Below are 27,343 nucleotides of genomic sequence, written 5' to 3'. Positions count from 1 at the left end.
GACATATTATTTGTCAATTGTACCATTTTGCTATTTTTTGTAAGATTTAAGACATATTATTAAGCATTTGAAGTTTCATTTTAATCAAAGAAGACCCAAAGAAGGAGCTGGAAACCACTTTAGGGTACTCACTATCTTCCTTAGCAACAAAAGGTTATGCACTGAGACTCTTCCTCAAAACAGCATCTATTAAAGACCCACATGTGGCAATAATGAAGGCTACTGGAATGCATTATTCTCTGATTACTTTTTGCTCTAGATTACTGAGAAATTCAGTTCAGAAGGGTCTAAGCATATGAAAACAGGCTGAAGGAAAACAAAGCTTACTCAGATGTAACAAAGGCATGGTCTTTGATTGCCTGCACTACATCATCGAATTTGATCTTTGTTGTCCGTGTCCATCCATGGTAAATGATGGGTTTCCCATCAGGACCATCCCAGCAATCCACTAGGAAACACAAGCAGTGGAAAAAGCAAGAGAAAAGGTAGCTCTTTAAATGACTCTGGTAAGAAGAATACATCTAAAACTTCAGTGTCCTACATAATGATTCACAGATCTTAATATTCTAATAAAACATTCTATCAGATGAATTTATTCTCTCACAGAGGAAACTGAGTTTACTTAAGTAAGAGCAAGACAAATAAAATACATTACAAAATGTTCCCAAAGCATTATTATGTGGGAATCTGTAAATAAGAGATTCAGGCAACTATAGTGTCAATCTACTACTTTACAGTAATTTTCCAGGGATAAATACACTCCAACAAGTGACAAGCTGAGAGCTTCTGTCTTTTGTTGATTTCAACCCTGAAACTCTAATTTGAGATACATTTTGCATTAGTCAAATAAACAACATGAAATTGAAGTGAAAATTTTCAATAAAGAACACAAGCACAAAGCTGAAGACAGATACACAATTGCTGGAGAACAAAGACATTAACTGATTTACAAGCAAGTTAAACAGGATGACAAAAGGCACAACATCACAAAAATCTCTGTGCCTTCGGCTTGTCAGTATTACAATGAAGGTAAATAAGCTATCTATGCTATACAAGTACTTCAGCTTAAATCCTAAACTGTCATATAGATTCAGGATTGAATTTTTGGTGTAAAGTGAGAGGAGATTTAGGAAGACTCTCTTAAAACTGCCTGGGAACAAGAATCAGAGGAAGTGAATGAGGCATTGGTGAGACATAAGAAAAAGAATTTAGGAATCAGTGATTTTTATATGACTAACTTCAAATTCAGAAAGCAAACAGTTCTTGATTTCAGTTCTTTTTTCTTTCTTGGTAAACAGAGGAAACTACTTGTACAGACAAAATGTTACAAACCACTCCACTAGCTCTTTACTCACACTCAATACATCGACATCCCATCCTGAGGCACCTGATGTAAGCTTCTGTGGAGGATTCACTGCGAAGCTGGTCTCCTGTCAGGTATCTAAGGAGCAAAAGGAAATGTTAAAAAAACACAGTCAATTTCAAGCAGTTCTCACTCACTCACTGGGTGACATTTTGCCTCCTGTTATGGACAATGTATGTTGATTTTTTTTTTTTTTCTGTTGTCATTTTGTTGTTAGTTTGGTTTGGGTTGTCTAATTCTGATGGAAGAACCAGACTTTGCTGAACCTGATGCTATCAGGTTTTTAAATGGACCAAATTATAGCAGGTTAAAGGCTCAATCTAAATAGCAACCAACCCTGACATCCTTGAGAGCAAATAATGAGCTTTGAAACCCACCTAAACCTCATCATGCTCATGCATGAGCATGTGGGAGGTATTCAGAGTAATATCACACCTTATACTTCAAAATACACCTGCATGCTATATCCATGCCCACTTTATTGCATTCCCTGCATTATTTTATTTGTTCATCTCTCCTCCCTCTCTTTACACCTTTTTTTCCACTACAGTGCCAGATGAGCAAATCCCCTTCATTTAAAGACAGTTCAAACTCATCATCACATACTTTGTATAATTAATGAATTCTGTCATGAGCTCAGTTAGGCTGTTGGTGCTTGGAAAAAAAGGAAGTCCCTTCAGTAACTTAAATTTTTGAAAGCAGGGGTGGCTTTCAGAACAGTTTCAACTCAATACTTTATATTTTTTACCAGGACTTGGGTTTTCTGGCAGCTGAGTTCTATCTCAAAACCTGTAAGACCTTATGAGAAGGGGAAAAAACAATCACAGAAACTCCATTTGCCACATTTAGACCACACTGTAGGAAGGTTTCACACATCCACACAGCACATTTCTGGCATAATTTACTGTCTCTCTCACATTCCCACATTTGTTTGAACCGGGATAGACAACAGGACTTTTGGTAACTTACGTGTTATGAGAGGAGGAAATCCAGTAGTGGGACAAAGGATTATTCATGTCCTGTACATCTATTGAATCATATTTCTCATCCCAAATACTGTTTTCTTTTGCAAATAGGTAAGCAAGGAACTACAATACAAAGAAACTGAGTTTAAACATTTTTACCCTATGAGAGTAAAAGAAACCCAGCAATGCAGCAAGAGAGGACTACAGGTCCTACCACCCAGTGAAAATTCTGTGAAAGAAGTCTGTGTGAACTACTACAAAGCACCATTATCTCACCTCATCAACAAAGAGGAAAGGTTCAGCAGTTTCTCTCATAGTGTCGTCGATAAACTTTGTCATTCGTTCTCTGACTTTACTGAGATCCTGTGCCCAAGATTCCTTCAGATAATTGCAATATGGTAAAAAAAATACTTTAGAAGTGGTGTTATTCAATACAAAAATCAAACAAGGACCAGAGAGATCTACAGAGAGAGACACACTATGTAAGTACATATGTGCATTGACAGGGAGAAAAAAGTTGGCCTCCTTGGACATGCCTCAACTATAATCTCATTTCTAAGTGCCTTAGAAAACATCCTTTGAAAAGAGTGAAATTGGGAGAAAAAGAAAGTACCAAGCTTACACAGGAAGTGTAGGTCTCACTTTTAATCACATTTGCAAACCTGGACCTCAGCAGTGCCTAGCAAATACTGCACCATTTTTTCACATGGAGTCTGTGCTAAATAACATCATAGAAATCCATGAAGACACAGTTCCAATCCCTGCCCTCATCCTTATCTGCTTGCTGGCATGGGACATCTACCTGGCTCCATTCAATAGGAAATTACCTTTGAATGGGATGGAGGCAGGCAGCAATGTGAGAGCTGCAAAAATGGGGCCATGGCCAAGGCATTACCCCAATGCCCCTCTGGTGACAGCAGTGACCAGACCAGGCATTAATCTCTGACTGCACACAGCATTTACTTCTAACCTTGTCTGTTTATCTACATGACTAAGTGGAGGCTTGTTAAAACCTTATTTATTTTGTCCTCCCTCTTGTCCTCTGGTGCACCTTCAGAAGCTTTATATAAATGAAAAATAATGGTTCTTGTGGACTTCAATGGCAACAAAGGAGAAATCTTTCCAAGGCCGAGTATTACAGTGGCAATCAATCATATTCTATGACTCTTCACATTTCTGTTTAATGAGCACAGAATTCTGTGATACGATTCCAAGGAAAAGAGTTCAGTATTTCTGTAACCTTCCCACCTGCTGCTCATGTAGCAGGAATCTCTGGAAGTCATGAAGGTGAACTGCTGAAGCATCTGGGCGGTCAGTATTTCTTTAAAAAAAGAAAGGGAAAGTGAAGCTAAAGAAATAAGAGAGGTTAATCAGATGTTACAGCAGAAGATGACATGGGTTTGTATCTTGGATTTACAGTATAAAGGTGCTGCCACCAGCAAGAGACTTTTTATCATTTCAATGGGATTTAGACTAGGCATGCATTATCCAATTCCTGTATTTTGAGCCTCCTGGATTCCTGATGTACTTTTGAGAGGGGTTCATTGGGAAAAGCACCAAACCTGCAGTCATTGCTTTGTAGCAAATGAGCTGCATTAACTTGACCAGAGTTTTGGTAAGTTTAATTGAAACACATGGAAAAGCTCCTTTTAAATTATCACAGAGCCACACTTCACAATTCCTTCTTTATAATATTTAGATTGACCAAAATCTTCTGAAAAAGGGGGCAAGGTGCAGCTGCACCAAGGAAAAGTGGTATCACTGATGTGCCTTCTATAAGTCACAATCACAGCAGCATCTGGTATCAGGAAAGTGCTTAGAAATTTGTGCTTTTAAGTGGCCTCACAGTGTAATTATTACATGATGCAGAGCAAAGGAAATACTCGGTATACTCAGAGCAGACTATTACAGTTACTTCCTTAATCTGTTAATGTCATATTCAAAACTAAGATAAACCAGTTTAATCCACAATCAACGGGTTAGCAATGCCTGGGACCTTCTTCATGCTGTACACAACATGTGGAAGATGCAGAAACCATTACTACCAGTATTCAGCTCAACTCTAGGCAAAGCCTGTGCACCACACACTCTCCAGACTGAAGCAAAACTTTCTGCATCAAATTGTCCTTCTATAGCTCTGTTCAGCTCTTTATGAAATCAGAAGACAGGCAGCTTCAGTCCATACCATTTTTGTAGTCAGAAAGTAAAAAGCAATCACTAGGACTTACTTCCAATGTAAATTCACCTTTCTGAATGTAAAAATATTCGTGATTTCTTTTCACTTACTAAAACATTAGAACAAAAAATTAAAAAAAACAGTGAGATAATTAAAAAACAATCCTGCAACACTAGAACCATATGAAAATGTGGGAAAATAATACAAATGAAGAGTCTCACCCAAGAATGAAAACAGAGGAATCCTTTCTGAATTCATCAAGAATCTTAAAACAAACAAAAAACAAACAAACAAAAAATAAACATAAAAAGGGAAAAAACATAAATAATAAAATAATATCCAATTTTCTATCTAAGTCCATCTAATAATGTCCATTGGTTTGGAAAGGGGAAATAAATGCCTGTCTGCTCTAGAGACCTTGCACACAAGTTGGCAAGACACATTTTTAATTAAATGTATAAGAAAAAACATACTGCCAAGGCTGGCAACTGCACTTCAGGCCTTTCAATGTGAACACAATTCTCAGACAAAATACTTGCTTTGATAAAGCACCTTATACAAGTAGTCAAGTTTCTGGGGAGCTTTTACTGTTTGATATCCCAGCAAAACTGGAATTAAGTATCATCCATCACATTTATTCAAGTGTATATAAAACCTAAATTGTTTTTAGCTTGGCACAGCATCGTTAGAAATTGCAGGAAACTTATCAAGTGACCCAAAGCACTTGTAAGCAAATTGAGAAATTTCTTTGCAGTGATTCACACAGGGCAATAACAGGAGCTTAAAGAAGTCAGAGAGGCTCCTTGATGTGTGTTTTACTCTTCAGTTTTCTGCTCAAGCTAATTAACAGGACTTTCACGGCCAAAACTAAAATCCTGTCAGCTAATCTAGGTTTTTTATCACTTCACCATGATTTCAGCATCACTTTTAAACAGCACAAGCTGTACTGCCAGAAAATCACCATTGACTTTGACTATCGAAGCATCTACTTTAGCATCTGCAAAATTAAAGTTGAATCCACAATAAGCACATAGTCAAGAAAGACATTCATGCAAGTAATTTCAAATTATGTGTTTTCACACAGTTTTAAAGGGTTCCTAACTTTCAGAGTCACTAAAAGTATGCAGTTTCCACCCGCTTCATGAATCTGTACAGCAAATACAAGGACACAGTAGTCAGGCAGTTGCCCACTTAAATTAGCTAAAATGTAATTTCACTGCATTTATGCCTCCCAAGGACTGTCTTATGCATGTTCTGTAATGGACTCACTGCTGGTAATCTGAAATATAGAATTGCTTCTACCAGTAAAAATACCAACCAAACCTAATGAAAAAACATTTAGCATCCTGAACAAACTCACAAAAAGAATTCCTCCTAAAAACCTACTAATGTCTGTGCCTGTCTCTACTACCAACACACAAGAAGCAACATGAATGACTTGTTCATCTCCTTAGGCCAATTGCTGATAGTATCTGTTATCTACACATTGAGTACAGCACTCACTCTTTTTCTGGTACAAGAATGAGGAAAAAAGAAAATGAGTAGCAAACTAAAAGATAACCAGCTCTCACTGCTCTGATGCAGAAGCTGAACAGTATGAAGACTATTTATGGAAAGCTTACCAATTTCTGCTGTTCAAACATGATTTTCTTGTAGAACAAATGAAACTGTTCAAAAGTAAGCTCTTCCTTGTGAGCACCTATTTCCTACAACAGAAACAGCACACAGTGAATTTAGAATTGCCTGAACTGCCATTGCACAGTGAACAAGTTACTCCAGTTGGCATTCTCTCACACATTCTATTCTATTCCAACTTTATTATTTTTAACCACTTGGTTTTTAAAATTTATTTATGCTCTTAAGAATACAAACAAGAAAACAGATGTTGGTTTGTGACATAATGCTCCTAGCCCCCATCTTTGGCCTTGTATTTTGCACCCTCACTCCATTTCCATGAGCAAAAAGAAAAGTAGAGCCTCATTTAGTCATTGTTAGCTGGGCCAGCAGAAGCAAGAATGTCTGCTTTAAGGGTGGAGAGCTGGAAAGCAGGAAAGGGTGCGGATATTCAAGGTTCCTGTAGGAATGGAATGACTTCAAAATTATTAATATTGGCATTAGTTGGAGAGAAGTTATTATTTGATCATATTGAAAAAAAATTAAGATGAAATTCATACAGAAGAAAAAGAAAGATAAAATACTTTTCTATGTACTTGCTCAGTACTGAAGCTCAAAACCCAGTGTTGCTTTGGTCACCCACACAATGAAAAGAAGGAAAATTCATGTCTGTATTTTCTTATACCCTCAGACACAGGCAATGCCAAGCTGACAGATTAATCAGTATAACTTATTTAACTATACATGATATAAATAAAAAAAAAAAAAGGAAGTCCTAAAAAGAAACATCAATACTTATCAGATAGTACCAAACACATTTAAGTAATCAGGTAATTACCGCAAATTTATCCTTCAAATACTTCATGCTGCTCACTTTGAAGTTTACTTGGGGAAGGACATTTTTCAGCTCTCTAAGACTGATACTGGAGGAAAAAAAAGAGGAAATAAAAAAAACAAAATCACCGCAGTTGTGTTGTGCCTAGTCAGCTACTCATATATTTTCTATCAACACAAAAATGTGACTATTGAAACATTTTGTGTAAGGCTCATCTCACATACCTGTAAACTTACATAAACTTAACACCTACATGGAAGCAAGGCAGACATGGAGAAACAGGCATTCCAATTAATTTGGAATTAAAAGAACCATGCTTTATAGATATGTACTTCTCTCTCAGCAATTAAGCAGATCTAGATGTAGCTCAAATGTAGATGTTTATACATGGTCAGATGAACTGCAGCCTTTCTTCCACTGAAACTGGATTACAGACATAGAAAATACCATGCAAAGGCTGTACTGAACAGATGAGCTCAAACAGAAAATAAAAAGGCCCAGTTTTCAATACCATTTTAACCTTTTTCTCCAGATGTTATTCAGTCTGGTAATGCTGATTTGCAGCAGCAAGACTCTTCCCTTCTGCAACATGATCTCATTCTCCTCTCCCAACCAAGTCTTCCCTTCCAGTTCCATTTACACAGACCTGGTGATTCTTTTCACAGAGTTTCAGAATGCCCAGTGACATCCCAGCAACACCTCAAAAACCAAAGTTTTCTAGATAACAGCAAGGCAGCAAGTCAAGGGAGCACAGGTACAAGACCTGTAGGTCCTATTGCTGAAGCCCACAAAATATTAAAGCAATACCAACAGCACCCAACAAAACAAGATGGAGGGACTCAGCCTTCAGGACAATTTAGAAGCCATTAAACTTCTGCAAACACAGGGTCAGAACAGTGTAGCTTGAAAGCAACAAAACCAATTTGCACACAGATGAAAGTAACACTTCCATTCTACACTGTCCATGCAAGCAGCTACCCCGTAAGATATTCTCATCTCCATTGTGCAAGAGGGAAAGAGACAAAGCAAGAAGGACCTAAGCCAAAATCCATGCCCAAACCAGATTAGAACTCAGGAAATTCCTGGCTTTCCACGTCGTCGCCAGACCTCTGGAAAAAAAACACTATTAGAAGTAAGAACGAGCACTCCATTTGTACACTAAACACCAAGCACAAGCAATTTCCTCTGGCCAGACAAGGGCAAGAGAAAACAAAGAGCTAGGACTTCATTACCACTGGAAAAAAATTCAGCCTGTGGAATAGGACTTGCCTGGTAGCCTAACCTTTACAATTAACCTCCCTAAAAACCACAGTTCTGAACACAACAGATCTCAGTCCAAACTCCTTTCCTGAATTTTTCTAAAAGCATGAATAATCTAGAAAGAGAAGGAAAACCTGCTCTCTCCACAGTGCAAGTCTCCTTGGTCCCAACCAAGCTGCCTTGTAGCAATAAAACAATCCTAAAGCAACAAATGAAACCTCTTCAGCAGACACCTACTGTCAGCTACAGCTTCTCCATCTTAACATTTGCTTTTGCTTTGTGAACCCCAACAACACACCCCCACTTCTGGGTTAGTTCTGAAAATGCATCAGGGGGTACAAGTCAATATCCAGTACAGGATGGGACTGTGGCCAGTTGAGGAAACAGCTCTGAAATGGGGTCTCAGCTCACTCTGCACGGTGCCACAGACTGTCTGCACAAAGGTGTGATTTCCTGCAATACCACGGCCTCAGCCACACAATGAAACACCTCACTGCAGTTTGCTTTGGGGAAAAGGTGTACACAAGAGGAAAAGCATGAGCTTTTCTACACTGATTTGTACTTTAGAATAAAATGCATGTTCCAGACAAAGAGAAAAATCATGGTGAAATGATAACACAGAAGGGAGGAAAAGTTAACATTCTTCTTAGTGTCACATGATTTCTGGCAACTCTAAGGAGAGCTGTACAGCTGAATTTGTTTTTTTAAAAAAGTCTCCTTTGTGTGTAAAAGCTACAAAGCCACATCACACATGGACCTGAAAGGAACTACTGAAACCCGAACACATGAAGCCACACATCACACTGGGAGCCAGAACCCCTGGGACCTCTTTCACATGAGAAACATCAGGTCAGAGGTGATTCTTTGGCTTTGGTCTGTTCAAATACAAGGCAGAGACAAGCCCATGGCCAGGCAGTTGCCAGCCAAGCTCAATCTCTACAATAACACCTTGCTCATTTTGGCAAAGTAATTCTAGGCTAATTCTAGTTGTCATAATTTGTTTCCTCATTATACCATGTACATAAACCTGAGGGAATGCTATGAACACATGGTATTTAGCAAAAGGCAAAATTCAAGATGCTAAAGCAAGGGCAAATGCCATTTTCAGGGATTTCATACTCCACATTTTGGACAATGAATTCTTTATTTCTTTTCATTCCATATTAGAATCTGCAATAAAAATTCACTAAAAACATCTGAAAAAAAGACAGAGTTTCTTACCTATTTTTTCTAGTTTGATCAACAGAATAGATCTGCTTTCTCAGCCAGCTTGTAGAAGAGGGAGGAAAAAAAATAAATCTAAGAATTATAAAGCATATGCAGCCAATGAAATTTCAAAATCTATAGACAAAACTCAATAGAAATACTTAAAGGTCTTAAGATTCATCTCTTTTAGCAAAGCAAAAACATTACCAGTGCAGCATTCAAGAATCCAGCCAGTTTTTTTAACCGCATTTGTAAATATGTGCTTTGCTGCATTTTAAAGTCACATAAACAACACAGGAAGGGGAAGGGTGGGCAGGACAGAAAAGAATGAGTAACCAGAAGCTGTAAAAAAGTAAGAGGATGAAGTGAGCCAAAACCTTAGCTAATCTAAACTGGAGTAACTCCATAAAACCAATGATTTCTGCCAGATTTATCTTTGAGCTGTTGGCTCAAATATCTGTTAGATGCATAAAAATTAAAACCTAGAGGGAAGGGAGAGGGGTTTGGAGAATTTTAAAGAAAATTCTCATTACAGTGCATGCCAGTATTAGATGCACAGTAAAATGCTTTTAGTTGCACCAATAGTAAATAAATACATACACAATTTTGATCTAAAAGATGAATGCACTGCTAAGCTGATCTTGAGCCTCAACAGGAATTATTCTTGCTTGACTACACCAGTGTCAAAGCCACAATGTGGTCAAGGAGCAGAGCATCCTCACTAACAGCAGTGGCCACAAACAAAAACGCCAGCAGTGATGAAAAGCAATGGGGTACGGAAACATTACTGAAACCTTGTCCACAGATCTGGCAATCTGAGCCTGAGCAGTTTCACACACAACATCCTCTAAAGGACAGAGGTGCAGTTTCACCTTCATATGGCTGACTTTTGAATTTCCCAAGAAGCCAACACACAAACACCAGCTGCTCTTGTGACCTCATGAAGAGATTTTGTTTTGGGTGCAGAGAACAAGGTGAATTGCAAGTTCGCATTAGCGTATAAAGCAGAGTGTGACTCCAGAGCACCTATGTAGCAAAATAGACATTGAGAATTTCCATATGAGGTTTCAGTGTCATACACTAACTGAAAAGTGTTCTTAGCACCACCTGTTGCACCTTAAAAATTTCATTCAGATTTTCCTCTTTCAATTCCCAGTCTCACAAAGTGAAAATATGTCCACGTACCTCTCTGTGATTGAAGGTGTGGGAGCACTCATGACCTCTTGATACAAGATATTCAAGCCACACAACCATTTATCAGTATCATCTTTAGAGTCAGCTGAAAAAAATAATATGCTATGGTAAACATCCAAACAAAATCAACACAAAACCAAGATATAACTTGTCTAGACAAACCCTAGTACACAAAGCTGCTGACTAACCTTCTTCTTTGATAAATCTCATTGCATAGCTTCATGTTGCTACTAATAAAGCTAATAAAAAATAGCATAAATTTGGGGGCAGGTAAGCTCTGACAAAAAATACCTGCTTCTAGAACACTTTTATCAGAGCAGGAAAGTTTCAATATTTCAGCAAAAAACACTATAAAACTACTGCTGAGCTCCTGTGGTAACAGAATCAAAATTAATTTTCTTATCTTCTGTTTCCAAAGTGGCAAAAGCCCAGGACCCAGATCAGAACAACTTGAAGGACACAGGGAAAAAGAACTCAGTACTGCTATAGCATAAAGCTGGTTCATTATATTCCCAGCAACCTACAACAAAATTGTAATATACTGGCTTTTGACATAATCACCTTCTATTTTATCTTAACCATGCCTCTCAACACAGACTGTTCCAGACTAAATTTCAGCAAGACAAACAGTAAGGGAGCAATGTACAAAACTAGTGTAGCATATATAAAACATTTCAATACAAGTCAAAAAAAGGTATAAAATTCCTTATGTGGCTTAGCTAGAAGCCAGGTACGTCTTCCTCCCTGCCCTGCAAATTAGTATATCACTGCTTTGTTTTGTTTAAAATTTAGTTTGCCTTTCCATTTCCCAAACCAGAAGAGTCCTCACCACTTATCATGATTGCATTTGGTAATTCTTCAACCTGACAGAAGCAAGATGAGGCAAGAAGCAAGACTGCTTGCTGGGCAGGTCAGCTTTCCCTAGGAAATACCAGCTAAGCTGCAATAACCTTGCATGAGATGTGATCTTTACAGCCCTCAGCTGGGCAAAGTCCATTTGATTTAGCAGGCTGGCTCTGAAATGGCATGAAGGCTTTCTTCAATTAAACCAGCTCTGAAAAATCATTTTCACTCAGGAGCTGAAATCTTTTATCAGCCTTCAAAGCAAACAAGTTTCTCAAAAGGTGAAGATTACATTTTATTCAAACATACTTTGAAACAATGATTTATCCCCCAAGGATGAAGCTGGAGCCCAGCCTCAGCTTCCCATTGAAATGTTTTTCAATTAGTTACAATTTCAGACAGAACACCCACTACCACTGCCAAACAAATTCTTCTCCCAAGACAATTCTACCCCTTCAGATAGCTACCATTCCCTTCAAGGAACAATTATTTTATATTGTTTTAAGAAACCATGACAAAGGCTTTCCACAAGGAAAAGGATTTCCCCCTTAAACGAAAGTTATATCATGTTGTTCTGCAGTTCAGCATTACAGCAACAGCTCATGGTACCAAGTGTTTTCAAAGTATTGGCAGAGGCCTGTTTTGAGAACTGCCATGGGGGAGGGACTGGAGGGGCTGTCAGAGGAAACCAAGCTGAAGTCCCTGGCACAGTGGCACGTAAGCACAGCCACTTACTCAAAATTTTCACAGAATTCAGTCAACAATGGTAAAACTTATTTAAAAACTTCTAAGAAAGGATTAGTCTTTCATTTCAAATGCATTTGACTGCAAAAAACTTGTATTCTAATACTGTAGGCTATAAGAAATTCATCCCATAAATAATAAAAAATAAAAGCTGTGAGTATTTAAACACTTACAAAGCACTCCCCTTTTCTCACATTAAGATTTTGCAATTAAGTTAAAGATTTAAATGGGTAAGCATGTTCCTGCTCAGGACAGAAAGAACTACGACTCCAAATAAATTGTCTGTATGGTTCTTAACCAACAACCCATTACAAACTTTTTATAAAAGAAATCTCTTTGTAAATTCCACTAGTTAGAAATTGTATTCAGCCTGTACTGTAAAAACTTATATCCTTTTAATTTCAAAATCTTTGGGTTTGTGACCCTCAATAATCTTGCCTGTAATAAAAAGTGTTCCAACCCTTTCTATAGATACAAATTCTCTTTGTTTCACATAGATCTCTTAATTTTAAATTTATCACTTTCCAATTTTATTTATGGTCCCCTAGTACTTATTTAGAAGAGGTTTAGTATTATCAGGTGACACGCACACAACCCAAACTAAAACTTCATTTTTACAAATTAGTCTGCAATTGCTCATAGGCGATAGGAAAATTTCTGTGATACAGCCGCAGTCCAACTTTTTATGGCTATTACGTCCAAAATCATTTTGGCCAGACTAAAAGTGTTAGGACAATATTCTGGCCACACAGAATAGCTGTCTTTAAAGAGGGCAATGTTATCTCTGCTCTTCAGTGCTGAAAACCTTACTGGAGTTATTTAACCAGCAAAAGTCTACCTCGCTAGAAAAATCAGAAAGGACTCTTGCACGACGCACCACTTGAAAGTGAAACGTTCCAAATGCAGCAGGTCACAGACAAGAAGGGCTGAGTAAAAGGTCTGGCTCCAGATTTTAGGCATCTGGTGCACTCCTGAACTGCAGAAGTTAAAACCACAGTATTCTGTGCATTTCTGTTCCATCAATGAATTTGACTTGTTCAATCAGTAATTTTAAAGAAGAAAGAAAGAAGATAAAAGTACCTGCTAAACTTAAGGTGTTGAGGACAAACTGGGTACCATAAAAAACAGTAAAGCAGTGTTCTTCTCTGTGCCTTGCTTTGCAACGTTCAAAGTCCTTTGAATTCTTTCCTGGGCGAATTTCTTTTATTTCCATCAGATCCACTGAAAGGAAACAACATTCAGTCAGTACAACTGCAGAGACTGAAATGGTAGGATGGATAACTCAAAGTATGCACGCACATATAAAATAGCTATATATATATATAAAAGTGCAGATCTGTATTGGAAGAGAAGTGCAAATTGTGCCAGCTTTCAATCCATAAATCCACAAATAAATAGTAACAAACAACAGTAGAAAAGGACCAGAAGAAGAAAAATAATCTGTCATATTTTTATTATTTCACTGTCACTGATTTTCCATGGACAAGGTGTATACACATGGCCCTTCCACAAATGGCATTAACTCTAATCAAGTAATTTTCCAATTGCCATGACAACTGTTCAGAAACAAAAAGAAAAGATACAATTCTAACTTACCCACCTAAACTATCCACATATATCTTACATAGCCAGCTAACCCTGTCAGCTAGTACAGTCACTGGTGCTTTCAAAAAAAATATTTGAAGCAGTAATATAAAGAGAAAATCAAGCTTAATAATTAAAATGTTGGGTGAGTTTTCTGATGGCCAGTTCCAGAGAGATGTGTTATTTAACATAACCTGTTGTATCACTTTCACCTCGCAGCTCTCCAGAGAACACAGGTATGCACAAAAGCACAGCAGAATGGAACTCTGCACAAGCACACACTCTCCCAGCTCAGCTCCCTTTTTTCAAACCCTTGCTACAGGGCCTGCAGAACAGGAGGGAGACAGCACTGAAATAGAAATATTTGTGCTCTCAAGATAAGATACTTATTAGAAAACTGAGGAAGTGGTTTTGCTCTGCCTGTGGACCAGAGAAATAAACAGCTCTTTCCACTTCTGGACAAAGTGCTACAGGACAAAGAGTGAAGAAAAACAATACATGGCTGCTCTTGAAATGTGTTTATCAGACCTAGCAAGATCCAAGGAAAACAGGTGAGGGTTTCTGTCCATGTATTGAAGAATGCCACAATATAAACCCCCTGTTTTAAATGAGCACCTCCTCAGTAACAGAAGACCTTTAACAACATAATGAAACAGCAGCTCTGCTGCTAGACTTGGGTGAGCTGAACAACAGCAAAGCTTCCACCTGTGTAATGCTGCATTTCTATGACGCCAACATGGACAGACAAGCAAGGAAGTTCATCAACAAAATCCTGATAATGAAATATTAATTCATCTTGGAACTTCTTATTCCTGCAAAGTATCCCAGGCCTAACTTCTACTAGACACTACTTTCTCACAGTCATTAAGCAACTTACACTGTGAAAATGGGACCTCAAAGGTTAACCTGAACTACTCACAGGATACAAGCATCTTTCTTAAATGAATTTTCCAAGCATCATTATTCTCAAGGTAGAAGTTTTAATGTCTCTGCCTCCCTCTCAAACTACGAAAACATCTCCTAAGATCTGCGTATCTAATTGGTGAAGACTCCTACATTTAGATGTTTCCAAAATAAATTCACATTGTGCCTATAAATGACCAGGAACCAAAAGCCCCTAATGATGACTCTCTGATCCCCTTACCATTCAGAGTCTCACCTGGATCCCTAAAGATGTATCCAAATTACCATCCTAAATGTCACCACCTAAAAAAGTTGATCTTATGCCACAAATTTACATTAATATTGACAGAGAAGAATCAGAATGCAGAGATAGAAAGTACCCAGATGGAGAGGGGAGGAGGTTGCATGGCTGCAGTAAATGGCATGGGACTGCACACCAGGCTGCCTCATTCCAGTCTTTGGCAAGTGCAACCCCAGTCACCTCTTCTGCTTTCCCTTCACCCAACAAATCCCTGCTGAAAACCACAGTTTTAACTTCAAAGTGAATCATACCTTTCTTTTCAGACTCCTTTAAATCCACACACATGAACAACAAAACAGAAGGCCCTCTAAAAGTACAAACTAGAAGCAGTGACAAAAGAGATTTCACAACCTGCATTGCTGTTGTCATTTCCAGGGGCTCTTACCTCACACTGACCTCTGAAATAAACACACAAACTTACCCAATGTCTCCCCTCAGTTACACACACTCACTACAGTCCTTCTCCTTGCACTACAGCCTTTCAACCCCACTATCCCCTTCTCCTGCATGAACCTATGTGTATGTACATAGTGGCACAAGGATTTTTATGTGCACAGACATGTTGTTGCTCCTCCAACTGGTTTTTCAGAAAGGGCTTCACTATACGGTGATTGCTAAACATTCAGTAAATAAGAGAAATGCTTCAGCAAGAGAACAAAATTGGGTGAAAGAGAGGAGAAAGAAATATTTATATTCAAAAACTCAAATTCAAACTTTAACATCTCTAACATCTCTAACAAACTCAAAATTTAACATCTCTACTATTTTCAGGGAACATATTCTAAATATCCTACAAAATTTGGGCAAGACATCATTAAGTTTCCTTAGAAAATAAATTAAGCAGGTACAAAACACAAGTTTTATTAAACATTCTTTAGATTTTTACAGAAATAAAGATGTAATACACATTAAAGTTTCAGAAAATGACTAGAAACTACTTGTATGTATTTTAATGACATTTCATAGTGTTGGTTAGGATGTATTACTCTACATTATTGAGAGAAAAGCCAATGTAGAGAATCAAAGGGAGAAAAGAAAAATATGAACACCAAGCATTAATTTTGGTCTTGCACTAAGCTCTGCATCCTCCACAGGCAGTCTGGAGTCGCCTGACCATCCACGTGATGCCCAGTAATTCCAGAATGGCAGATTCCAACTATACTGAGAAAGGAGCAGGGCAGGAAAAGCTGCAACATGTTTCAGACTCAGATTAGTGTATCAACTGTACCAACGTAGTTGTTACGCAGCTACTGTGAACTTTTTTAACAGCACAATCTGTCACTGTACAATTAAAATGTAATTTCATACCTATGCCAGAACTGCAGGCACAGCACTTCAGACACACTATCTTTGTACTGCCTTGAAGTACTGGAGCTTTCCTCCTTCTCAATCCCACATGCAAATTGCATAGCAATATCCTGCCCTGGCTTCACAGACACATATTCCTGGGGCCTGATACACCCAAAAAAAACCACAGACCTGGACAGATGCACCTTGCAGTGTCAAATCAAATCCAATTTGATTGGAAATTGCAGGTGCAATTTCCACAAGAAAGGTGAAAGAAGATTAAAACATTTCCTAAGGCATTTCCTGAATCAAAGTATGCCCTGTAATTGACTCACATCCAGCAAGACAAGGAGAACACTCCCCCAGCACAGCCAGTCCCCAGCCAAACAGTTTATAAAAGTCTAGTGCCACTCTAAGACCCACAATTAGTTTACAGTTCATCCATTCCTTTACGTGACTATTTCCCCAAGTTGAAAGGGTCTCCTTAGCAGCCTCATCAGTCATGGATTCATTCTGACAACTCCCTCAAGTGGTTTTTTAAGGAGACCAGACTCCAAGACACCTTCAATTACCACGCTGTCTCAGGCTCTGATCTGGATATGCTTTGGAGGCAGTTCAGCTCCTGCTGCTGTATTGTTTGGCAAATCAGTGAATTCAATGGATCCTCACGCTACTACATAGATACTTTCTTAATACTGCACAGATTAATTGTCAGTGCCTTCCAGGGTACCTGACAGAGCTCTTTACTGCCATGAACTCAACAATAAACTTTTGATCCTAAACATCTCCACTGATCTCCATTCAAATAACCCAGCAGCAGCAATCATGTTCAGTCACACGCTTGCAGGTACAAATTCCTGTTACATTTCCTTCAGCCACACTTGGAGGTAGATGGTGAAACAGAACTTGCATTTCACTACAGCAGGTGCTGTGCAAGCTGGGGGGAAGACATGATACAAGATAACCAAAGGCAGAAAACAATGTCAATAGGAGAACTGTGAAAAAAACATTACATTGTTATACACAACACTGTGCTGCACTGCTGTTCAAAGAGAGAAGTTCTGGCTCTCTCTGCCACAATGGTCACCCACCAGCCATCTCTGGGTGGGAACACAACCATCCAGCACCTGAACAGACAGGTGGGTTATGGAAGAGACCCTGCTGAAAACCAGCCAGTGCCACCAGCAGAGCACCTTCTGTGAGCTGGAAGTGTCCATTCTAAGTTCACTGGAGGAAGGCAAGTTTGCAAGAACACCTTTGGTCAAATCAGATAATGTTAGGCTGGAACATCAGGCTGTTGCATATAAATGCATGGGTCAAAAAACCTTAAAAGCTGTCAACCCAACCACGAGGTACCCTCGACAGAAAAGTCTACATTAACGGTGTAAAAGTTTACCTGAATCTGCCATTATGGACTAGAGAGTTCTGTAAGATAACACTCCTGATTCAAAGCCCAAATCCCCCATGTGTTTGTGGCCACAAATGGTGCTCAGCTCAAAACTAAATCATGTACTTAATGAAGGAAAAGGAAAAGCCTACAGAGAGTTTCAGAGGAGGCTTACAGAGTCAGAAATCATGCTGTGAGCATTATTTCAGGAAGTCTCAAGAAGGCTTAAGGGAAATTACTGGCAATGAAGAAAATAAGGGACTCTGATCACCCAAGCTTGTGTGCACCAAGACATGAGTTGGCCATTCTCTCTATGAATATAATTGCATTTTCATGCTTATATATGTGTAGCAACATTCCGCATTCAGAACCAGATTTTTTCCCAAATATTTGCATCACAAAATATTCCAGAGTAGGTTTCATTTTAGAAAGGCAGACACTGCCAACTGCAACAGAGGCTGCGTGCAAATGAGTGCCCAGTGAATGAAGAAAGCCTTTAGTGTCCTTTTGCAAATGTACTTCATGGTGGTTAGAGAGGACAATGGCTCTGCTCTCACTTCTGCAGAATTAAATATTAACTACCTGTTTTAACAGCCTCTTTTTTTCAGAGCAGCAATGAAACAAATCTTATGTGACTCTAGAGGGAACTCTAGGGAACTCACCTCAAGGTGAGGCTTCTCTCCGAGGACAAAGTCACAAGAAAGCAGAAATGCCCTGCAGCATGGCAGTCCAGATGTGGCAGGGAAAGTAATTCAGCTCATATAAACAGAGATGTTTACTGAGACATTCAGAGGCACAAGGAAGACATGACAGATAAGCCACAAAACTTGTGAAAACAGAGTTACAAGGATGAAACCTGAGAGACAGTGTGGTGCACCTTGAGAAAGCACCCGTGAGTACCTTTCCAAGGGGTCCTCTGGGGATTTAGCTGAGTGATTGATTGACGTAAGGTTTAGAGAAGTGCACCTTTTAAACCCACAGGGCTTTATGTAACCAGGTCACACAGAGCTGGCATGTACAGTAACAACAAATTACTACTAAATTCATAACTCCTCACTTGGATTGCTCAGTACAGCACCATGTTACAGTGCTTCCCAGTTTGAGCTCTGAATTCAAGGGGCTGCACACCTGGCTACTGCTTTCGTATTAAAAATTGAAGGGCACCTCCACAAAACGGCAAAAGAATAGGGTAAAATTTACATATGTGCTCTTTACATTCTGCTCCATGCAACAAAACAAAACAAAAATCTTGGCATATAAACCTGACTTTGGGAAAAGGATGGAGTACCTACATCTCATACTCACTTTGACCAACCAATTTAGGGATGCTGAGGTCTGTGCAGTTCATTCCATCCCTGTTTTGCTGGCTGGCCATGACAGGAAGTCTGGTCGTTGTAAGTTAGCATCAGACATTGCAGAACTGAGCTGCTAAAGGGAAGACATTATTTGAAAGGAGCTAGAGGCTACACATGTTCATTTTTTCATTTGACCACAGAAACCAAGCTTCATGTACTCAGCTGAAGACTTACACAAAGATCCCCTGGCTAACAACTGAAATACAGCCATTTCAAAACACACCAAAAAAAAAAAAGGTGAATTTTAATGTTCTTTTGTGAAGCTACTCCATAAAGAGCAAGAAGTGGATTCACTTTGCAATGACACATTGTTCTTTAACAGTATTCAGAATACAGAAAGCAAATGACAAAATAGAGACTCAGGGTTTTCAATCTGAGTTAAATTTATTTATTACTTTAAGTCTGAAACAGTAAGGAAATTCAGACAAAAATTCTGCTAGCAGTAAGGAAAACAAAGGTACCTACTAGAAGTCAGCAAGATCAAGTGCAGTATTCAAGCCAAATTAAGTACTCATTTCACACTCCTCACCATAATATATATATGCTCATCACTTCTCCCAGAGAGGTACAAATGTTTATACCATCTTCTCCAATGGGGCAAAAAAAAAAGTTTCCACCACAGAACAAATTTACAATTATATTAACAATTGTACTAAATAAATTACTCCGCTTTTTAGCACATAGAAAAAAAATCAATGCTTAAGAATGTGAGTCACATGCATGAACACACTCTTAGGTGTTAGTTTTTGAAGCTCCCCAAGGCATCTGACAGCCAAAAGGATGCACAGCATAAAAATTTGTCCACTTTGGCAGTCATTTTAGCAAAGATTTCAAAAGCAACATTATCAAAATTTAATTTCAAGGCAAAGATGCTGCTGGATAAAATTCACAAAATAAAACAAAGATAGAAAACCCTAACCCTTGTTAGGTAGAACAGCACTGCCTGTGGCAACACACAGAAGGTTGCCATTAAATTAAACTCCAGGTCCCTGCTTTTCCCCTCACCCTGTCAGCTGAATGTGGCCTGACCTGGTGCTGGTATCTACATGACTCTACTACAGATGCACGGCTCCTGTAATGAGCTTTGATCATTAAATATCCAGGTGCAACATTTGGCAGAAACTAGTGATTCCTGCTTGGCAGTGTAACAAAGTCTGAAAGCACAGGACAATCTTACAGATTGAGAAAAAGCAGAGTGGCTCCCACAGGTTCTAATTCTACTTCTAACATGAATTTACTAAGTCTGATTTTTGTTTTCACACTCCCTTTACCTGAGAAACATGAGAATTCAACTTTGTTTTATGTCTGGATTTTTTAATCATGTTCTAAAGGACAAATTCTGTAAAATCTCCCCTTTTCAGCAGGGAAGAAAATCTCAAGTGAACTTAACACTTGATAACTCTTTCCTGTAGTTTAAATGAAAAATCAGCAATGCTAAATGACTTTGAGATGGTACATTTATTTAAAAGTGGTCATTTTTTTCCTACAAACTCTGGGAAAATATTAGACATTAAACTAGAGCAGTGAGACAATGTGAAATGAGCAGTTCACATTAATTCTAAAATAACATGTTATGCATTGTCAAACACAGGTTTCTGCTATAAATGGAAAAAAAAGATACAAGTTAGTCCTATTGCATTAATAAAGGTCTGGGCTGCAGAAAACAGAATTGGCTGCTATTGTTGTACTGTGGTGGGTCACGAGCATCAAAAGCTTCAATTTAAGTATAGCCTTTATTCCCCTGCTTCATAATTCTGCAATTATATTGACATGATGTCTGCATCTCTGCCACTCCCCAGTCCAGGTACTTCATCCTCTGAGAAAGTTTTCAGAATAAATTAATACTAACATTTCTCTTCCCACCTTATCTACACCCTGACCTCTCACTCTGCATACAGAAAGAGCAGTTTCACAGCTGATATATTACATAACTTTTTCTAAATATGGCCCTCTGATGCTTTAAACTTATTTCTTGTTATGAGCTTGCACAACTAAATTGTTACTAGATATTTTTATTATCGAGTCTTTTGCAATAAATAAAGAACATGAAAAAAAAATGAAAAGGTGATCTTTCTTTTCCAAAAAACAAGGGATTAAAATATGGTTTATATAATTTTACAAAAGCAGGTCACCTCTTCACATAAAAAAAAAATTCCTAGGTATTCAAAAACAGAGAAATCATCCTCTGTCCTCAAATAGAATCTTCCTTGAAATGAGCATGCTTGTATTACAGAGAATCACACACTTCCACATTCAAGGATGGCACCACAGATTTCTGAGAGTATAAATTCTCCTGGCTGTGAATCATCCCTTCACTCAAGGGATTCTTGGAAGAATATGCAGAAACTCACACATTTTCCAGTGACTAATCCAACTCTAGTCACCGTGAGCTTTCCCTTAATAACAGTCCTGAAAGCACTTTGCATCTGAGAAAGAATGGAATGCCCATAATGGATCAGCTTCCTGGAGATTTACACCTTGGCCACCTGCTTGCCCTACAAGCTTAAATATCATAACTTTGGGGCTTAATTTATTCATGTACATATAAATGCTGTACCACAATTTGGGAGGCCTTATTTGGGAGCTCTCAAATATCCTCTCAGACAGCAAACCCCAGGTGTCAGCCACACAGCTGTGTGTCTCAGCAGAGTCCTGGCAAATCCTGCCCTCCTTTGGCCACCTCTCCCTTGGCCTCTGCCTGTCACTGCTGTTCCAGTGTGCACAACACCCCTGGGACAGTCTGAAGTGGGCAGAACCAACCTCGTGTGTGTGTGACCCAGGGCACCCATCCAGACCCACACAGAGTTGTTACCACACCAAAGACTTGGATCTAAGAAGAGTTTTCTGAAGTTTCTCATCCAGAAAAACCCATCTGCACTGAGCAGGAAATAGCCTTAATTTTAGCAACTCTTTCACTCTATTCTAAACAGATATGCTGGCAGGTTTTCAACAAAAGGGGCCTTTTATGAGCAATGCAATTTAAAATACACAGTAGTGCCACTTTTGGGCCCATGGGGTTGTGCAAATATTTATATAAGCATTGCTAATCCTACATCTCTGCCCTGCTCCGGTCAATTTATTCCAGAATAAGAGTAGCTGCCTTTTTGTTATTGTGAGACTTAACTTAAATCATTTCTAAAATAATATTAACCAAACTTGAAAAGGTCACTGTAATAATTATAATCAACTCTGGCTTAGAGGAATTTGAGTGTTCTTCAAACATTTACAGTCCATCCAATCTTGCTGATTTACAACAAGAAAATCAGCACTATGGCATGCAAAATTCACTACACAGGGCAGTTAGGGGAAGAGAAAAAAAGACAAAACATTTTTTCTTGATCTCCAAAGGGAGAGTACGAAAATAAAGTATAAAAGCTGGACTTCATCTTTGCTATCTATTAGCAGCCTATTTTTGTGTCCCAAAGTTAAAGAACTCTCCTCACTCACTGATTTAGAAACACAAACCCATAGCAGATGCAAACATTGAGTTTTCTGCCTTCTGCAAAGAAGTTGCCAAAGAAAGAACGTTGTCTCAGTTGCCAAACTTGAGTTAAAATAGCACACACGGAACAGGAAACCATCTTAACTTTCCCATTTGTACTGAATATTAATTGCTTCTGGACTGACACACAAGCAAACAGCAACCATTAAGATCACATCATGAATATTATATTTTGTACAGCATAAGTGTATTAATATATTATAATACTTGAGATGATAACTCTCTGCCCTCAACCACTTTTAAAAAATCAAGAAACAAAAACATGGGTTTTATTTGTCACGAAGTCCATACAATCCACCAGCATATATTTGGGCTCATTCATATATACATTCATATTCAAGAGGCTACTCCATTCAATTCTCAAATAGCAAAGCTTCAAATCCAGCATTTTTCCACTTTTCCAGCAAAAAGAAAGCCTGAGTCTCAGTCAAAAGATGCAACAGCAACATACAAATAACTAACTAAATAAAATACTTCCTTCCTCTTCAGCAAAAACACTGTCAGCAAGCTAAAACTGCAGTGACTTTCATTTCTAGTAGACCAGATACAGTTCACGATGAGTTGGAACAACTGTTCACATCATATTCTGGAACAATACCTGCAAAATAGAGCTTGTTGGGGCAGATTCATTGCTTTTTAAGCCAATAAAACAGTATTTTGCATATCTGTGCTTTAGACTAGGACGTATTTTCAGACCTAAAGTTCCCAGGGTTATACGCGTCACTGAAGTGTTGCTCAATTTAAAAAACTGCTACAGTACTACAATTTTTGTGGAGAGGCAGATGGCTTTTGGGTAAGTCACAGGTCTGGAGCAATATCCCCTGTTCTAGCCTGTGGATCTGGAAGCAAGTCATTACCCTGCTGGGTCACCCGGTTTAAGAGTCAAATTACAATATTCACCTTCTTTTAAAAGCATTAAAATCCATGCACGGAGCAGACTAGTTAATTTATTACCACAAACACACACCAGCCACAGAAAGCTTTGAGAAAAGGTGATTACAAGACAGGACTGAAAAAGTTGACCCCAACATCTGGAATGGACAGTCTGTTCAGCTTTAAATTTGTTCCCTCTGTGCAAATGGCTACGGCAAGACTTCAACACACGGTTTGGCCAGAGGACTCTGAGGTCTCCTTCCCTCACTGAGTGGTCATTTTCTGCTATGTTTTAAGGTTATTGCTCTATGTGTAAACCCCAGGCTTTATTTGCTAAACAATATTCAAGCACTGCTCTCATAACTGAATTCTACATGCCCTCTCAGGACTTCTTTTTTGGCACAGTTCCAGCAATACACTTGTACTTGCATTCACACACATCATTATAGGAAAGGATAATTACCCTCATTTGTCACGTATGAAACTGAGGCAACAAAAGATTATGATCCAGAGTACTTGTTAATTGGGTGTCCAGACCCATTTGCTTTACCTCAGAATACTGAATATGACCATATTTTCACCATCAATGATAAAAACATCCTCCCAGACAACCAGTCTTTTATTTCCACTTTATCACATTTCTAGTTGCAGGTCCAGTCTCCACAAGGAATGAGACAGGAATCAATGGAAACAGAAGCAGAAATTTAATACTTATAAGTCAGGAGCATGAAGAGAAACTGCTCACACAATCCCAAAATCATGCACATTCTCAGTGCCTCTCTTTACAACCTTAAAGACCAAAGGATTTTTAACTTAGGGTGTATTTACCAAAAAAAACAAAACCTTCTAAAAATCCACACCTCAACACAACAATAAATGATTCTGGTATTTCAGACAAACTATTCAATTCCTTTATTGAGGACAAACACTACTTAGCAGCTGTAGAGTAAAATCATGCTCACAATAATTTTAAGAAGTTACCATATAGTCCTATGCAAGCACTGTAATTACATTACAGCACCCTGATCTGCACAAATCAAAGAAAGCCCAGGCTGAGCTTTCTTGGCATCAGTTTGTTCATAAGAACTGAGTATTAGTCTCACTTTATTCTTCTATTCTAGTTTTTGTAGCCCTATCTAGCCTTACACTCCCCTTCTCTTTCCTGACCTTGCTATAAATAATGGGTTTAGTCAGTTCCAATATCAACTAAAGAGACAATACCAACTCAGGGCCTTGAAACCACTTCATATCTCACAGCTTCATCCTCCTAAGCCATTGGTACTTTCCAATAATGGTCCTAAATAATGACTTCCATCCTGAGACAGCAAATTGCCCAAGAATACCAAAATGTGAATTCAGTTTCCTTGTATTTGAAGGCGTTTTTTTGGTTTGTTCCTTTTTTTTTTTTTTTTGGAGAGAAGTGGTAAAGAATAATTACTCACTTGAATTTATATGACACAATGATGGAAAACAGTCTGTCAATTCAGAGAACACAAACACCATCATATTCAAAGAGGAAAACTTCAAGAACAAGGCTAAGGATAAAAGCATGTTAATCACATTTAAGTAGTGTTAGATACCTAAATAATGAGCTGCAGGAGATTCTTTGTCTACATTACAAAAATTCAAAATATTCTCAGCATAAATAAACTCTTTCAGCCAAAATCTTCATAATGTTAACAAAAGACTCGTTAAATTATTATTTGACAAGTACATCAATTTATTAGTAACTTCAAATTCAGGTGCACATTGCAAATACTCACAGAAACCTTCAATCTTGTCAGCTGTCTTGCTCCATGCTACCTGCCTGGTTTCCATTATGACTTGAATAGTCCTCCTTTCTGGGCTGCTTTTCTTAAGACTGAATATTGTCATAACAGTTCCCAATTCCAAGGTCCTTTTGATCTGGCTTTTCTCATACTCAGGCAGCACTCCATAGTCTATAGTTTTTCTGGCCATCTTTTCTTTTTAATCAAACTTTTATAGTCTTCAGTGTCCTTAAGAGAAAAAATATAAGGAAGAAAAGGGAGAAAATTCAATATTTAAAACAGCATTTTGATTACTTTAAAGATCACATTTGTGTAGTTAGATACCTAACACAGACTCCTGCCCATGCAAATGCAAGGCAGGTACATGGCCAACATTAACTCTTGCTGGTTTATCCTGAAAGGAGGTACAAACAGCCTTCACAGAGGGCAGCAACTCTTGTATTGTATTAGAATTAGAGGAGATCTACATGAGAATGTAAAGCAGGTAACTGTCCTTTTGAGAACTGTAATGAAGGGAAAACATGAGTAATACAAACACTGAAGTGCTGGCAACATCTAAACATCAGTTTTAGCACTTTTAAAACTTCATGGCTCTGTTTCTCCTACACAGTCTGCATTTTCTTACCCACATGTTGGGTGGCAGATATTTGTGTGCATGCACTTGGGACACATCTTGGCACAAAACAGCCAAAAGAGACGTGTTCAGAGCAAATCTCACAAATATTAGCAAGTTTCTGTGCTCTGTGGTGTCCCACATCACTGCATCAATTAGCTAATTACAAGCCTGATTACTCCTCAGTGAGATTATTTACAAACAGGATGGTCTGCAGCCTGCTCTGTCACCCATAGATGAGTATCATTGTCACACAAGCCGCGGGGATTGCTGCCACACAGCTCCCAGCCATCCCCCTTAACCCGATCCCTGAGCAGGACAGGTTTAAAGCAGCTCTGTGCATGCAGCCACCAGCCACGGCATCTCCTCTGCTTCTCTTCCTCTCTCCTCAGGCCACTGCTCTCCATCACAAGCAGTTTCAGTTTCCGTGTTCATGGCTAATTCGACCGTGGCACTTCTCGCTTCCCCTTGGTGACTTCTGCCAGCCCTCGCCCCCTCACCCGTGTCGCTGTCTCCTGACTGCTCTTTGCTGCTCCCTCTCATTAGCAGCACTCAATTGCCTTTTACCATCGTGTCACCAGCTGCTTTAGGAGCAACCTCCCTGACTTTGAAGCTGTCCGGTGCAATCTTTCCAATCCCTTTTTGAATTCTACCACTTCAAATAAACACCTTTTTTTTTTTTTTTTTTGCAAGTTAACAGAGAAGCCACAGAAGTCCCTTCTTACTTCTACACTGCCAACCGTGAGCTTGAAGTGCTCTACAGCAGGAACCACTCCATGGTTCACAAAACATACACATTATTTAGTGTGTTATATTGGCTCATTATAGTAATAAAAAAATTGAGTATTCTTTCCTTATACTATTGAAAAAATTCATGTACTCCAATCCTACAGCTGGGAGGGAGTAAACAACTTTGAAGTACTGTAAGCAACAGCAGATTTATTCTTTTAACCTGATGTAACTGATCCTTTTAGACTACCTGAAGATAATCAGATAATCATTCAAATTATGACAGGCTTGCACCTAAAAATACAGCCATGGTCATCTTGCTACAATGACTTGTTAAAACAAGAAATAAAAGGAGGGGAAAATAAAAAATTAAAATCTTTGAACAGTGTCTGTTTTCTAACAAAAAAAATAGAAACCCTGTCTTCTCACTTTGCTCTTTTCATTAAGAATCATAATAAAACAAATATGCTGTGATCTGGGACAAGGATTAAGCATTTGTGCAGCACTACACTGAATAACAAAAAACCTGAACTTTTAAATGAGTATAGTTTTTCAAGAGATGATAAACATACATCAGCTCTGCCTTTTACAGTACAAAGTATAGCTGTTAAATGAAATATGATTTAGAAAAGCAATAAAAGAAGTTTCTAAATACAGCTAGTTAATAAAGGGCAATGCAGTAGGTTTTTTGAGAGACAACTCCCTTAGTACAAAGGAACTGCCTCTCAGAGGTGGCTTCTTAAACAGTTTCTGCTGAATATAATATACTGGACTTCCCCTTTTAAAGGAACTCTTTCTCCCGAAACCAGAGAGAAGAGTGGATTTAATATAACTTAACTC

General features: G+C 38.5%; 1 protein-coding gene across 1 annotated transcript in view; it reads right to left on the bottom strand.

Annotated features, from left to right (window-relative positions):
- Positions 1 to 25,378, bottom strand: part of PLCG2 (phospholipase C gamma 2) — a 51,632-nt gene extending 26,254 nt beyond the window's left edge. The window contains exons 1-12 of the mRNA XM_053987201.1: positions 25,156 to 25,378; positions 13,281 to 13,421; positions 10,605 to 10,698; positions 9,435 to 9,482; positions 6,957 to 7,041; positions 6,127 to 6,210; positions 4,726 to 4,769; positions 3,577 to 3,649; positions 2,605 to 2,706; positions 2,333 to 2,451; positions 1,356 to 1,441; positions 328 to 448 (exon numbers count right to left, since the gene is read on the bottom strand). Of these exons, the coding sequence (XP_053843176.1) occupies positions 328 to 448; positions 1,356 to 1,441; positions 2,333 to 2,451; positions 2,605 to 2,706; positions 3,577 to 3,649; positions 4,726 to 4,769; positions 6,127 to 6,210; positions 6,957 to 7,041; positions 9,435 to 9,482; positions 10,605 to 10,698; positions 13,281 to 13,421; positions 25,156 to 25,351 (1,193 nt within the window). The 5' untranslated portion in view covers positions 25,352 to 25,378. The remainder of the gene's footprint in view (positions 1 to 327; positions 449 to 1,355; positions 1,442 to 2,332; positions 2,452 to 2,604; positions 2,707 to 3,576; positions 3,650 to 4,725; positions 4,770 to 6,126; positions 6,211 to 6,956; positions 7,042 to 9,434; positions 9,483 to 10,604; positions 10,699 to 13,280; positions 13,422 to 25,155) is intronic.
- Positions 25,379 to 27,343: the final 1,965 nt, after the last annotated feature.

Source organism: Vidua macroura, chromosome 11 (assembly GCF_024509145.1).
Source record: "Vidua macroura isolate BioBank_ID:100142 chromosome 11, ASM2450914v1, whole genome shotgun sequence".
Classification (NCBI taxonomy): domain Eukaryota; kingdom Metazoa; phylum Chordata; class Aves; order Passeriformes; family Viduidae; genus Vidua; species Vidua macroura.
The sequence above is the reverse complement of the archived record's forward strand: the minus strand, read 5'-3'. Positions and strand labels throughout refer to the sequence as shown.